Source organism: Miniopterus schreibersii (assembly GCF_964146895.1).
Source record: "Miniopterus schreibersii genome assembly, chromosome: 15".
NCBI classification, from domain to species: Eukaryota; Metazoa; Chordata; class Mammalia; order Chiroptera; family Miniopteridae; genus Miniopterus; species Miniopterus schreibersii.
This window is the reverse complement of record NC_138115.1, coordinates 1,990,185-2,002,672: the sequence shown is the minus strand read 5'-3', so window position 1 is coordinate 2,002,672 and position 12,488 is coordinate 1,990,185. Positions and strand designations below refer to the sequence as shown.

Below are 12,488 nucleotides of genomic sequence, written 5' to 3'. Positions count from 1 at the left end.
CTGCTTGAAAAAAATAATCTAGTGATCGTAGCACACAGTTTGCTGATATAAAACATGGCTGAGAAGACAAAGAGCAGTTCCTGAGGGAGGCAGACAATGGCAGAGGAGCGATTACTATTACCATTGAGCCTCACCACTGCTCTCTACTTCCTGTGCCATCTCATTCTCACAAGCTCACGAGACACCTGGGTCCCAAGGATTCCGTCTTAAAGATGAGCAGGCAGACACAGAGCTCGAGCAACTTGCCCCAGCCGGAGTGCAGCAGGTATGGGGCATAAACCCAGGCGGTGTGACCCCCGCCACAGCCCACGTCCTCTCCAAGCAACTGGCGGAGCTGCGGGTGGGACTCAACACCACCTCAGTGAAAGCTGCTGACATCCGAGGGCTTACTAACTGTTAAACACTCCTAAGAACTAGGTGCAACCTCAACTAACGCTCAGTCAACCAGGGGAAGCAGACACTTACTCTCTCTGTTTTACAGGTGAGGGAACTGAGGGGACAGAGACACTGGAGAGACGACAGGATGTCCTGTGCACTTAGAGTACCTGCAGGAGCCCCTTTTCCTAATCACTCCCTTGTAAAAAATATTTTAATGTTTTCACTGATTTTTTTTTCGAGAGGGGGAGAGGGAGAGAGAGAGAAACATTGATGAGAAACATCATGTATCGGCTGCCTCCTGCACGCCCCCTACTGGGGATCGAGCCCCCAACCCAGGAATGTACCCTGACCGGGAATCGGACCAATGACCTCTTGGTTCATGGGTCAATGCTCAACCACTGAGCAACACTGGCTGGGCTCCCTTATAAAATTTTAAAGCTACAGAGAGACTGTATATCTGTTTATGTACTGTATGTACATCTGTGCTTTACATATTAAAAAAGTAAGATTTTTTTCACCCACCAAGAATCAGTTTTTGCGCCCACTGAGAATAGACGGCCTATAGCTTACTGGACCCTTCTAGGAGTAGTCTACTGAGACTCAGGAACACCACTCACTTGTTAATTTCTCATTCATTCATTCAACCCTGCAACATTTATTGAGTAAAAGGAACCAGACAAAATAAGTAGGGTGCGATCCATCATATGAGGTTCAATAAAAACAAAGTGAGCATGTGGTGGCAGGAGTGTGAGCAGCGGTGGCTGCTGGGGGAAGGACTGGCTGGACCGGGCTGAAGGAACTCTCTGACGATGGACTTTTTTTATTCTGATCTGGATAATGATTACAAGTTTGCATGCCTTTGCCAATATTTATCAAACTGCACACTTAAGAAATCTGCATTTACTGAATATAAATTACATCCCAATGTGGCTTTCAAGGAAGTTTTAAAGAAAGTACTTCCTAGTACATACCAACCTGGGTACCTGAAGTGGTCCCTGAAGACCCGGCTAACTTGCTCTGGACACCAAAGCTCAGCTGTGCACGTGTGTGGTCACACAGGGACAGGACAGCAACTGCCCCTTCATCTGACTGTACAGGCCGGCCGGCCCGGACTCCGGGCAGAGCTCTGATGGCCAGTGTCGTAAAGGAGAGGAAAGTCCACCGAGTCCTCACAAACCAAGGGACCTAAGGACGTCCACATGAGGACAGGCTTTGAAGTCGAATGCTCAGGGCTCCAAACGATGGGCGAGGGAAGCCTGCTCTGGACTCTGAGACCACTGACCCCCGGGCCAGCTACTCCCACACTGCCTGTGACGAGGTGCGTGCTGGCTCTGAGGCTTGTCACGCAGCACCACATGCTTATGTCATTTCCCAACTAGATAAAAAGCAGCCTACGGTCGGGACTGTGTCTTTACTCCCACTCACTGCCCTCCCTGGGACCACAGAATAAACCATATTTCCAGCCAGATATTGGGAAAGGTGTCAGAAAAAATGCTCTCCATGATGCTATGCATGTGAGAGACTGCCTAAGAGGTGCAATCTAGGTGCCCAACTCTTTGAGTTTCTAAGACATTAGAAGGTTTAGGGGTACCCCAGGGAAACTATTTAAATTGGCCTTGTAGAAAACTTAGGACTTGGTCAATGAAATTACGAAGCAGACTTAAAAGCTTCATTCTCTCTGTAACAGTGTACTAAACCAGAAAAGGGAGAGAAACTTGATGGAATCTGCTTTTGAAGAAAATAGAAATGTGATCAACTAAATAAATCAGTTTTTTAAAGAAATGTTCCTCCTAAGAGTTGGAGACAGAGAGAACTAATAGAACTAAGCTTACCTTTGTTGAGAACCTACTATGTGCTCTGTTGTTCAATCCTCATAACCATGAAGGGGGTGCTGCCAGTGTACTAGTTTTACAGAAGGTAAAAGGGTGGAGACTTGCCCAATGGAGGGCAATGGAGTTTGCACACGAAGTAGGAAACTGATCTTAGACCTTCCTCGCCCATGCTCAATGCTCCCTGCTCCCCCTGGGTGGCTGCAGCCGCAGTGCCTGGGCCTTGCCCAGGTGGGAAATAGCTCGCGCAGGGAGCTGGTGTTTGAATGGGGGACACAGGCCTGTGTCTTCCCAACCACAGCAGCCTGCTGCTCCCAAGGCTTTGTGCAAGGTTTAGGGAGTAGGTAAGTTCTGGCAGTTTACCAAGATAAGGGCGGGCCACGTGGGCGCATGCCCAGGCAGCCTCGGGTCCACGAGTCCGGGGCCGCTGCACCAGAGTGGGCTGAGAGCCCTCCGGGGGCAGAGCCATGGCGGGGCTCCAGCACAAGGGCAGTTTCAGGGGGGTGACCCAGCCCAGCACGTACCATGTCATGGGCTGTGCTCCTTTTTCAATCTTACCTGTACTGTTTGTACCGTGTAGATTTTCTTCAGATTTGAGGCACACTCAGCCGCTGTGGCTCCAGGCAGGGATCTAAATAAACATAAGCGAAAGGGCAAAGACACAGCAGGACAGGCAGTCAGTGCCCACGGGCTCCTCCGCAGTCTGCAGGCACTCATGCAGGGCAGGTACAGCCACAGGCCTGGGCATTCCTGGGACCTGTTTACAATTTAAGATGTGAAAGTCCTACTTTCTGAAGTCATGGGTTTGCTTTTCCTAAAAATAAACTTATTCTGTGGAAATATAGTAGGAAAAAAACAGAAATGTTTGTAAGAAAGGTCCTGGAAACCTTAAAATCACATTTTTAAAAATACTAAAATAACCTTGTAATGACCAAGCCTTTTGCCTAGGAATTTGGGTGGGAAACTGACTATGGCACAGGTGACAATGGAAATACAGGGTCCTGACCTGGTTATATGTTTGAAAAGCTTGTAAGCTCCCCTGTGGTAAATATTCATGAACTCCTGAGAAACAGAGTGACTTCTGCCAATGCTAGGAAAACATGACTACGAAAAGTCAACTTCAGCTTCCCTGGGCTTGCCTGCATTTACTTTCAGCTGTTTCCCTGGCTGACGTAATTAGCTCTGCTGGACTCACGGTCAGCATACATTAATTCTTAGTTTGCCTATGTTCCACTAGATGGCAACATACTACAGGTTTACACACTAGAAAAACCAGGCATGATTTCCTGGGAGGGGTAACACGACGGGGTCTCGTCCATCCTCAGGAGACCCTCAGCTGTGGACACCTCTCCTTCCTCCCTGTACTGAACAAGCAGTTCTTGCTAAAAAAACGGTGTCCGGCTACATCAGGCCTAAGATGAAAGTGCACCACTCAAAATAATGCTCCAAAACGCCACGTCTGTTTGTTAGTGAGACATAAGAGACTTGCTGAGAGGAGAGCGTGCTGGCTCGAGGCTGACCCACTGGGGTCTGGAACCTATAAAAGGGATGCTCTTTACAGCCACTGACCCTCAGTCACAGTCCTGGACTTGACTTCCGGATGGTGAACTCCCTGGGTGGTCGTTAAGCTGCTGAACGCTGGAGATGTGCATAAAACCCACATAGCTCAGGCAGAGGGGATGGCAAAGCAAGGGCCCTGCCCAGCTGTGTGTGTATTTGGGGGGGCGGGGGCTGAACATGAGGCATAAGTGGCAGGCTCTACAGATGATATTCCTGGAACTAGGGACCCATGGATGCTCCTTGGGCATTGAACCTGAACACCAAAAACACATCTCTGAAATCAGTTCTGAGCCTGGAGGTTACTAAGAGACCCCTGTTGAGCAGGTGAAGTCTGATAAATAAATCTCCCTAAAGTACTGGGTTTACAACTCCTTTCTAGTTGTTTATAAATAATCTGGACACTGGTTTTTTGAAAAGCAAATCGACAATAACCACCACGATTGCATTTTGTTGCCCAACTTGAAGCCTCAGGTAAGTATGCTGCGGAGTGCGGGGAGGGGAGACTCATCCAGCGCCTGCTACAACTGTGCCTGCCTGAGCCTCGGCCATCAGGGTATCCCAACCGCCGGGGCTCAGCTGGAATACTGGCTGGATCAACATTGATTTGCTGTTTAATGCAGGCCTTTAAGCTGTTCTTAGCTAAAATTATGAAAATATTGGGGGGGGGGTTAAAAACCTTGAACTTTTTCTGAAGAGAGAGTCATATGAAAAATCTATTGCTTTTATATGAAAATCTGCTGCATTTATTCCAATACTGACTTTTCTTCCTTTGAAAAGCTCAGCTGACTTCCCAAATGAGTATGCCCAGCACAGACACCCCGGCTCACCTAAAGCACAGAGGAAGATGTACACAGGGCTCCCCGACAGGTGGAGGGTGGGGTGCTGGGCTCCAAAGGGAGTACATGGACTTTGTACTTTTTCATTTTAAAATATTGTATATTTCAAATTTTTACTAATTTTTGAAGTTACACTTCAATTTATGATGGTTTAGCATGAGAATAACTTGAATGCTCACCTCGCTCACACCAGCGTAAACAAACACAAGGTGAGGATCCCACCACCTAACCTAGAAGGAAGTTCACTGGGGACTTTTTAATGCTTCACATTCTTGAGCCCGAGACCAGTATACAAAGTCCTCTCAGTTTTCCATTTTTGAAGAAGTTTAGTTTCCAGAGTCCATAAAGGGCTCTCGAATAAAATAAGGACTAGGCAGTGCCTATCAGCAAGCGTTCATGACAACACCAGTAGCTCCTATGTATGGAAGTAAATTCTTGCATTTACCTTCATTACAGCACCGAGTCCCCGCAGGCCTTCCTACGTAGCTGTCAATATTCTCTTACTACTGCACAGGTGAGCAAGCCAGAATTTAGAGAGGTCCGGTAACTTGCCCAAGGCCACAAAAGCCTGACCAGAATACAGGCGACCTGCCTGACATTCCCTGCTCTTTACCCCTGACAGCTGGACTGTCCGGTCAAGCTGTACGTACACTCTTAATGGGATTCTGCAATTGACCTTGGTTGTTCTCATCCAGGCCACAGGCTGCTGGGTCCCATTTTTAATACTAGATTGTGTCCGTATAACTCCCTTAGAACAGTCTTTCTGATGGAGCACTGCGAGGAAGGGCCTCACTAAAGCTGCCAGGCTCATGTTCAACAGCTCGATTCTGATGAACATCTCACGACGCCGATGTCCCGGTGTTTGAGAGGAAGCATCAGGTTCCACGGAAGCTCCTTCTAATTTCTCACTGGAGGAGGCGGGATTCTGTGAGCTGAAAGGCTCCTTCCAGCTGCTGCCCATTTTATAAATATCCAGGTTTCAAAGTAACAAAACAGAGTTGTCAGAACTTCTGAAGGTAGTAAATATTTGGCTTGACCCGTGCAAGGCATGGCATTACTCTGTGAGCCAAATCTGATTCTGACAGTCACTGAAAAATGCCAAGATGCTTAAATCCAGTATCTGAACCTCAGATATCAACAAGCAATGCTCGTCAATGCTGAAAGGGGCAAACAAGCTGAGCTTTTTAAATGATCTGCCTTGTAAACAGACCAGCATGTGCTGGACTTCTGGTTCAGCCTCGACCCTGTTTCTTAAAGCAGCAGTGCAGGGGGCTAAGGGCCCAGCTGCAGCCCTGGCAGCCAACACCCACACCTCTGCCCAGCTCTGCTAACAGGTGCAGCCCCTGGAAGGTAAATGTCCGTAGTGGGTTTCCATGAAACAAACATTTGTACTGTGTCACTTACACTATATTCTCCTACCTTTAAAAAGTCTTTTTACTTCATTCATGTTACAAACCTAAACCTCCCAAGAGAACCCTAACTAAACCCTCTCTCCGCAGGCCACAGATGCTCCTCTCTGGGTGGCGTGGCCCCCCAGGGAACATTCAGCAATAGCCGGAGGAAACATTTTTGGTTTTCACAAGGGAATGGGATGCTGTTGGCATCTAGCGGCTGGAAGCCAGGGCTGCTGCTGAGCCCCCTGCAATGTACACAACAGCCCTCAACAAAGAATTATCTAGTCCAAACACCAACGGAGTCAATGCTGAGAAACCCCGCGTGGGCAGGGCACAAATAGTTTCAGAGGTTTACAATTCATTTAATCAACAGACTCATCGCACACCTCTTCTAGCCGCTGGGAACAAAGACAAAGCCCTCGGCCCCGCCGAGCTCCGAACTGGCAGCCTGCTCTCTGAATCCCCCAGACTCCCGAGGGCAAAGAAACAATGTTTCCACCCTTGTACCTGCCTGGGAGAGAGGAAGTGCCGGAGCAGGCTGAGGGCAGGTACACACTGACCCTGAGCCCTCCCAAAAGGAGATGTAGCCGGAGCTGCGGAAAATCACAGAGCCAGGAGTGAGGACCCATTCTGACGTTCTCTGAATTCCGTGCCACCCTCCCACAGGACACGGCTGGAGCTCAGGACACAGCAATGGAACAAAAATGCCCCTGGATGGACCAGGGTAAGGAGTCTGAACTGTCCCTCTGGGAGCTTTCTCTCTGATTTAGTGACTTTACTGTAATAACGGCTTCCTTCTATTGAGCACACATATGAAAGGGTTTTACATCTATTATTTCAAACCCTTACAGCAATCCTGCCATGTTGGTATTAACCCCGCTTTATAGATTAGGAACCCAAGGCTCAGTGAGCCTGTCTCTCAGCAGATCTGGGTTCTTTCTCTGGTCTGTCTGGCTCTGATGCCCACAACCTTCTCATGGAGAGGAAGCCTCTCAGTAAAAGCCAGCCGTCCTCTCAGCATGGGTAGTCACAGGCAGGACGTCTTATGTCAAAGACCGCTCCTGCCCACCTCAGATTGTCTGCTTCCCCTTCCTGGGCCCACCCACTGCTCTTGCCTGTCATTCTCTCCTCTACCACCAGCCATCTAGTCACCAACGGGGCAGAAGCAGAGATGCAGGACAGGGTTAGATGCCACCAGAGTCCCTGGCAATAACGATATCCCAAAATGTGATACAAGGAATACTTTAGGAAGAAGACATCTTTAGGTCGTTTTCTGGGGCTGGATGTGAGAAGAAAATAATTGACCAAACAAAAGCCACAGACGGGCTGTAGCAGAAAGACAGGGAAACAGGGCTGAAGAGGATGGTCTCTGGAAACAAAGATCTGAGTTCCAGCCCCATCTCTGCCACCTACAGCCGTGTGACAAGCCTGAGCGTCCTGGCCCTCGCTCCCCTCCTCTGGGCACGCCACTCTGCTTCCTAGACTGCGTGGCCGACTGCTACAGAAAGTGCCTGGCATCTGCTAAGCAACTGCTGCTGACATCACCACCATCACCACCATGGACAGGAGGACAGGGACAGGTGAGAAAGGAATCAGAACTAAGACACCAAGCACGTTCTCTCATCTGTGGGGCAAAGAGTCGAAGTCCCAGGAAGTCAGAGCGGAGAACCACCTCTACCCAGCCCCGGAGAAGCCAGCCCGTCAAGTGCCAGTCTCTCTGGGCGTAAGGCCGTAGCTAGGCGAGGGCTACCCCCCGCAGATGGCGCTAATCCAGAAGCTGCGACTGTTAAGGCAGAAGCGGGATCCTTCCAGGTCTCCAAGTAGATGATCAGTAGAAAGATATCAGCGGAGCACTAATGTTACTTCAGACCAACTTCCAACGCCAGCTTTATGTTACTTAGTAACGGAATAAAAGGAAATGCATCTTAAGAGTCTCCAGGGAAAACTGGTTAAAATTCCCTTTTATCTGTGTAGTTAGGAGAAGGCAGGAAGTCCAGTACGGTTGAACCAACTGTTCCACTTGAATAGTTTTGAGCCACCTAAGCACCACTTACTTGCTGAAATTCATGTGTCGTTCATAAATCACCTTTATCTACTCATTAAAGCAGGTTCCTGAGAATCTCCACAAGACAAAACTCTTAGCTCAAGTCTGAAATGCTTCAAAGCATCGGATCCTCCCTCTTTTCAAGTACTTACTGAGCCCCAGTAACTGGAAGGAGTAGATAGCATGTGCTGCATGCATGCTTTGTCTCATTTCACCCTCCTTAAACCCACTCTGCAGAGAAGCAAACTGAGGGCAGAACTTGCCTAACGATACACAGCTGGCCAGTGGCAGAGCTGGGACCTGAACAAGGGCCGCGTGGCAAGGGCGCTCCTGGTCACGAGCCCAAGCTGCTCACTTACTGCATGACCCACGCTCTGCTTGGTACCAACGAACACAACTCCGAACCAAACAGTCTCAACTGCCCTACAGCCTGCATCCCCAGCTCGGACTGCCGCAGTCCCAACGCCTTCCCCGCCACCCCCCTCTACAGATGTGACCGCTGTGCTGCGCTGCGCCCGTGAGAGGTCACTGGGACAGAGACCTTGGTAAATGCCTAAAGAGGTTACCCCACCCACAACCAGGCTAGCTCTTGGGGGGCCACAGCACCCCTTAGCCAGTCATCTAAATACGTGGAGATGCTTCTCACAGAGGAAAACTGAAAAGGTTCCCCCAAACCCTGCCTGCACCCGTCCACTCACAGTGTGGTCCCTGGGCTGCAGCTGCCCCGGGGAGCAGGGGAGAGGCCACGCACAGCGTCCCCTGGCACCCGTGAGCCCGCTGACGCACGCATACCCGAGAGCCTAAGGGGTGCTGCCTGTCCTCCAGGCCACAAGAGATGCCAGCAGCGCAGGAGGCAAAAGCTAACGAGCCGCTGATGGCGCAACAGGAGAAAGGTGACATCACATTTCACACACGCACGTCCCATCGCTCAGCGCCTACGGGGACAGTGTGGGCGCTGAAGTGCAGGACGGTTCCATAAAGGCACTCGAATACGGGTTTGGGCAGGGCTCTCCTCTCTCTGCGAATCCCGAAGCAGGACGCCCTGGCCTGACTGATCTCTGACGACACTGGCCCTTGGTTTCCTTCTTTGTGAATTAAGCGGTAGGCCTGGATTACCTCCCAGGTCCTGTCCAGCTCGTTTCAGATACGAGACGTGTGAGAACTGTGTCCCATTCATTGCCCATATTCAAAGGAATGCAGTGTTCAGCACGATTAGGGACCCCGAGCTGGGGGTCGCACACTTAATTCAGATCCTGTTTCTGTTCCACATGAGCTGTGTGGCTCAGAGCGGCTCCTCCGGCCTCGGTGCTCTCATTCGCGCCGCGCTGCCGACACCGCCTCCTGCACTCTCGAGGGTTGGGTGGGTCATCAGGCACAGCACCCACTGCCCACCCAGAACACTGAGGCACATGGTAGTTAATAGTAACTGGTTAAAGCGGAAAAAGAGGTTTGAAACTTTATATGCGGTACCACATATCCAAATAATGGAGACCTGTCCAGCGCACGTGCGCAGAAAATGGCGGATGAAGAATGAATGGGGACAACACCCCCCCTAATCTGAGGTCCTCTCATTCCAGCGACAGGAAACGGCAAGGGGAAGCTATAAAGCCAGGGGTATGGCTCCTAAAAGCCAGTCTTCTTGTTGACTTTGCTAACATCGGGCTCAGCTATGGAGGGAAAATCAGCTCAGGCTCAGTAACGTGATGAACACGTCCCTTGGAGATCACTCCTTTAAATCACTGTTTGACAGATTTCATTTCAATCACGTTTAGATAGATCTGTGGCTTGTGGTTACGGCTTGCTGCTTGAGAAAGAGTCACATACAAAAATGATTCAGGGACACTATTAACATTTAACAACACATCCATTAAAACTACACAGTCTGAATGCTTTATTTTTGCATTTTTATTGGATTTTGATTTTTCCCTGCTATTGTCACACCTAGCCTACAAGCTCCTTAACAGTAGCAACTGGGAGTCTTTTGATCTTGATACATAATTACTCCTTCAGCACTGGAAGATGGGTGAAAGAGAGGTATGACTGTGTTAGAGCCAACAACAGAACTAGCAAGGCCAGGTTTCGATCTGTCGTAATGCCAGGTCACTCAAATTTTGCCAGCTGTCTTAGGTTTGGAAATAAGGACATGGCATCTCTAATATTAAAAAGAGAAAAAATATTTTTGGAACAGTTAGTACTGGTAGGAACTAGGAACTTTTCTGAGAGAGGATATTTAGAGACCACCGGCCTATCTGCAAAAGCCAACCGTTGACCCTGTTGAACGGGCTGTGAGCCCCTAATCAGAGCCTTTCTCTGCCTATCTACCCAGAGGCCCTTTGCCCCTTACATGCTCCTGTGCCTTTAAAAGAGCCTGGAGCTTCAGGAAGGCAAGAACAGGGAAAAGAGAACAGGAGTAGCTGACATGCCAGCCACCCTCTACCTGTCAGCTGTGGCCTTCTATGCAGCCTCCTGACTGCACCTAGTCCCTATGGGTCATTCTATGAACAAGGATAATTTGGGGATCCTCTTTGCCAAGCTGGACTCTACCTCCATGCATCACATTTGTTATTATGGAGCACACAATTGGAATGCATTTGAAAGCATTATGCCCCAAACGGTGGGTCCCTCTAGAACCCAGCACCTCACTGAACTCATCACTGGTGCTGTGGAAGCAAAGGGCATGTGAGGGAGCTCCCCCAGGAGGCCCAGGTCCAATGCTGTGGGCATCTTTACCTTCTCAGCACCTTCTCAGAACAGTGACCAGCAACTAACATGCTCAATTAAACTGGTTAATAAACAGAGCAGTAATTCTCAAGTTTTGATGCCTAAGGCATTTGTTACAAATGCACACTGCATCCCAGAGGTCTCACTGAGTAAGTCCGGGCAGGGTGGGGAGCCTGAATTTTAACAAGTATAGCTGGGTGATTTCAAAGGTAAGTGGTCAGGAGCTACACTTGAAGAAACAAGGCTGGGTGGAGCTCAACCCTGATGGGGTGGGGTTAGTGGGAGATGCCTGTAACAGGCCACCTCTATGATTAAAAACACAAAAACACAGATACTCACTAAGCACCTACTATGTGCACTGGAATGTGCACTTCCAGGAGACACACAAGAGGCAGTTAAAGCCTCACAATCAAGCAGGCGGGACAGAAGAGAAATCAGTGACCATTAAATCAAATACTGGCCTGTAAAAAATGCTGGGGAAACAAAGGTGGTGGGCTTAATCCTGCCTGGGCCTAGGGCTATGGAAGGACAATTATAGAGTCAGCATCTTAGTAAGGCCTTGAGGGATGCATGGCAGCTTTTCAGGTAAACAAAGGGAGAAGGGCATGCCAAGCAGAAGGAACACGGTGAAACCAGTCTTAGAAGCTGGCTGTGCAGGGTCACCCTGAGACGGGCCAGGATTCTGCTGTTACCAGAGAGAACGGACAGACTGAGTGGAACTCTGGAGTTGGGAGAGATAGGCAATGAGGCTAAAAAGGAAGTGAGTTTCAAATTAAACATAGCAATACAAAAGTCTGTAGCATAGCATGTAAGTCTACAGTCTTCCCTTTTTATTTAAGCTGGGGAATGCTGCTTTCAAGTTAAAGCCGCCCATTTCTAAAAGCAAAACACAACAACAAAACCAGTCAGAGGTGCTCTGGTAAAAGCAGGGGTGGAGATCCAGGATCCCACCGGTCCGGTACACGCAACCCCACTGCAGAGACACCCTTAGGTGGTGAGCGACAGTCAAACCCGCCACTAAGGCAGAGAGGGATGGGGGAGTTTGGGGATGACAAGATCAGAGAGGATTCAAAGGACAAATGGAAACTTCAACTCTGAAAGACTTATAGGATGGTGGCATTGTTACACAGTACATGGCAGGTAGCACATGTCGAGTCCTGAACTCAGGAGAGAGCTCAGGGCTAGAGGTGCAGCTTTGCAAGTGATAATGAAAGTAGTACGAACAACACTGGAGAAGGGGAGTCAGTGAGGGCAGAATCAGTAGCGCCCTCCATGCTGAGTGCGGGCCAGCCTATGCTGGCTCCCACCTGGGAGCTGCAGACACGGCAGAGGGGAAAGAACCCTGCGGAGCTCACATTCTAACGAGAGAAGACGGGCAGAGGGCTGATCCCAGCGAGAAAAGCAAGCAGGGTGTCTGGGTGTGCGCACACCTTGTATCAGTGCTCAGGATGGTCGCCCTGACATGGTGACATTTGAGCAGAAACCAGGAAAGAAAGGGAGCACAAGCGCCCAGAGATGACGGACGGAGGGACGAGCTTCCAGGCAGAGAACCACGCCCAGGATACCGGAGAAGGAACAAGGGGCCAGTGAGCTCAAAAGGTGTGGGCAGGAGGGACAGGGACAGGGACACAGAGGGGTAAAGGGGGCCTAGGTGGGGGCAGGAAATGTTGCAGAGTCCCGCGGGCTGTTATAAGCATCTTGGCTTCTGCTCTGAGTGAAACAGCAT

General features: G+C 49.7%; 1 protein-coding gene across 15 annotated transcripts in view; it reads right to left on the bottom strand.

Moving 5' to 3' along the window:
- EIF4E3 (eukaryotic translation initiation factor 4E family member 3) overlaps positions 1–12,488 on the bottom strand; it is a 65,896-nt gene that overhangs the window by 18,938 nt on the left and 34,470 nt on the right. For 8 of the 15 annotated variants that reach the window (XR_014000325.1, XR_014000326.1, XR_014000329.1 and 5 more), the window contains one exon: positions 2,766–2,964. Coding sequence is in view for 6 of the 15 variants with exons in the window: in XM_081159217.1 (XP_081015343.1) it covers positions 2,766–2,964 (199 nt within the window). In the remaining 9 variants the exon portion in view is untranslated. The remainder of the gene's footprint in view (positions 1–2,765; positions 2,965–12,488) is intronic. The other 7 variants (XR_014000324.1, XR_014000327.1, XR_014000328.1 and 4 more) reach the window with 1 other exon arrangement.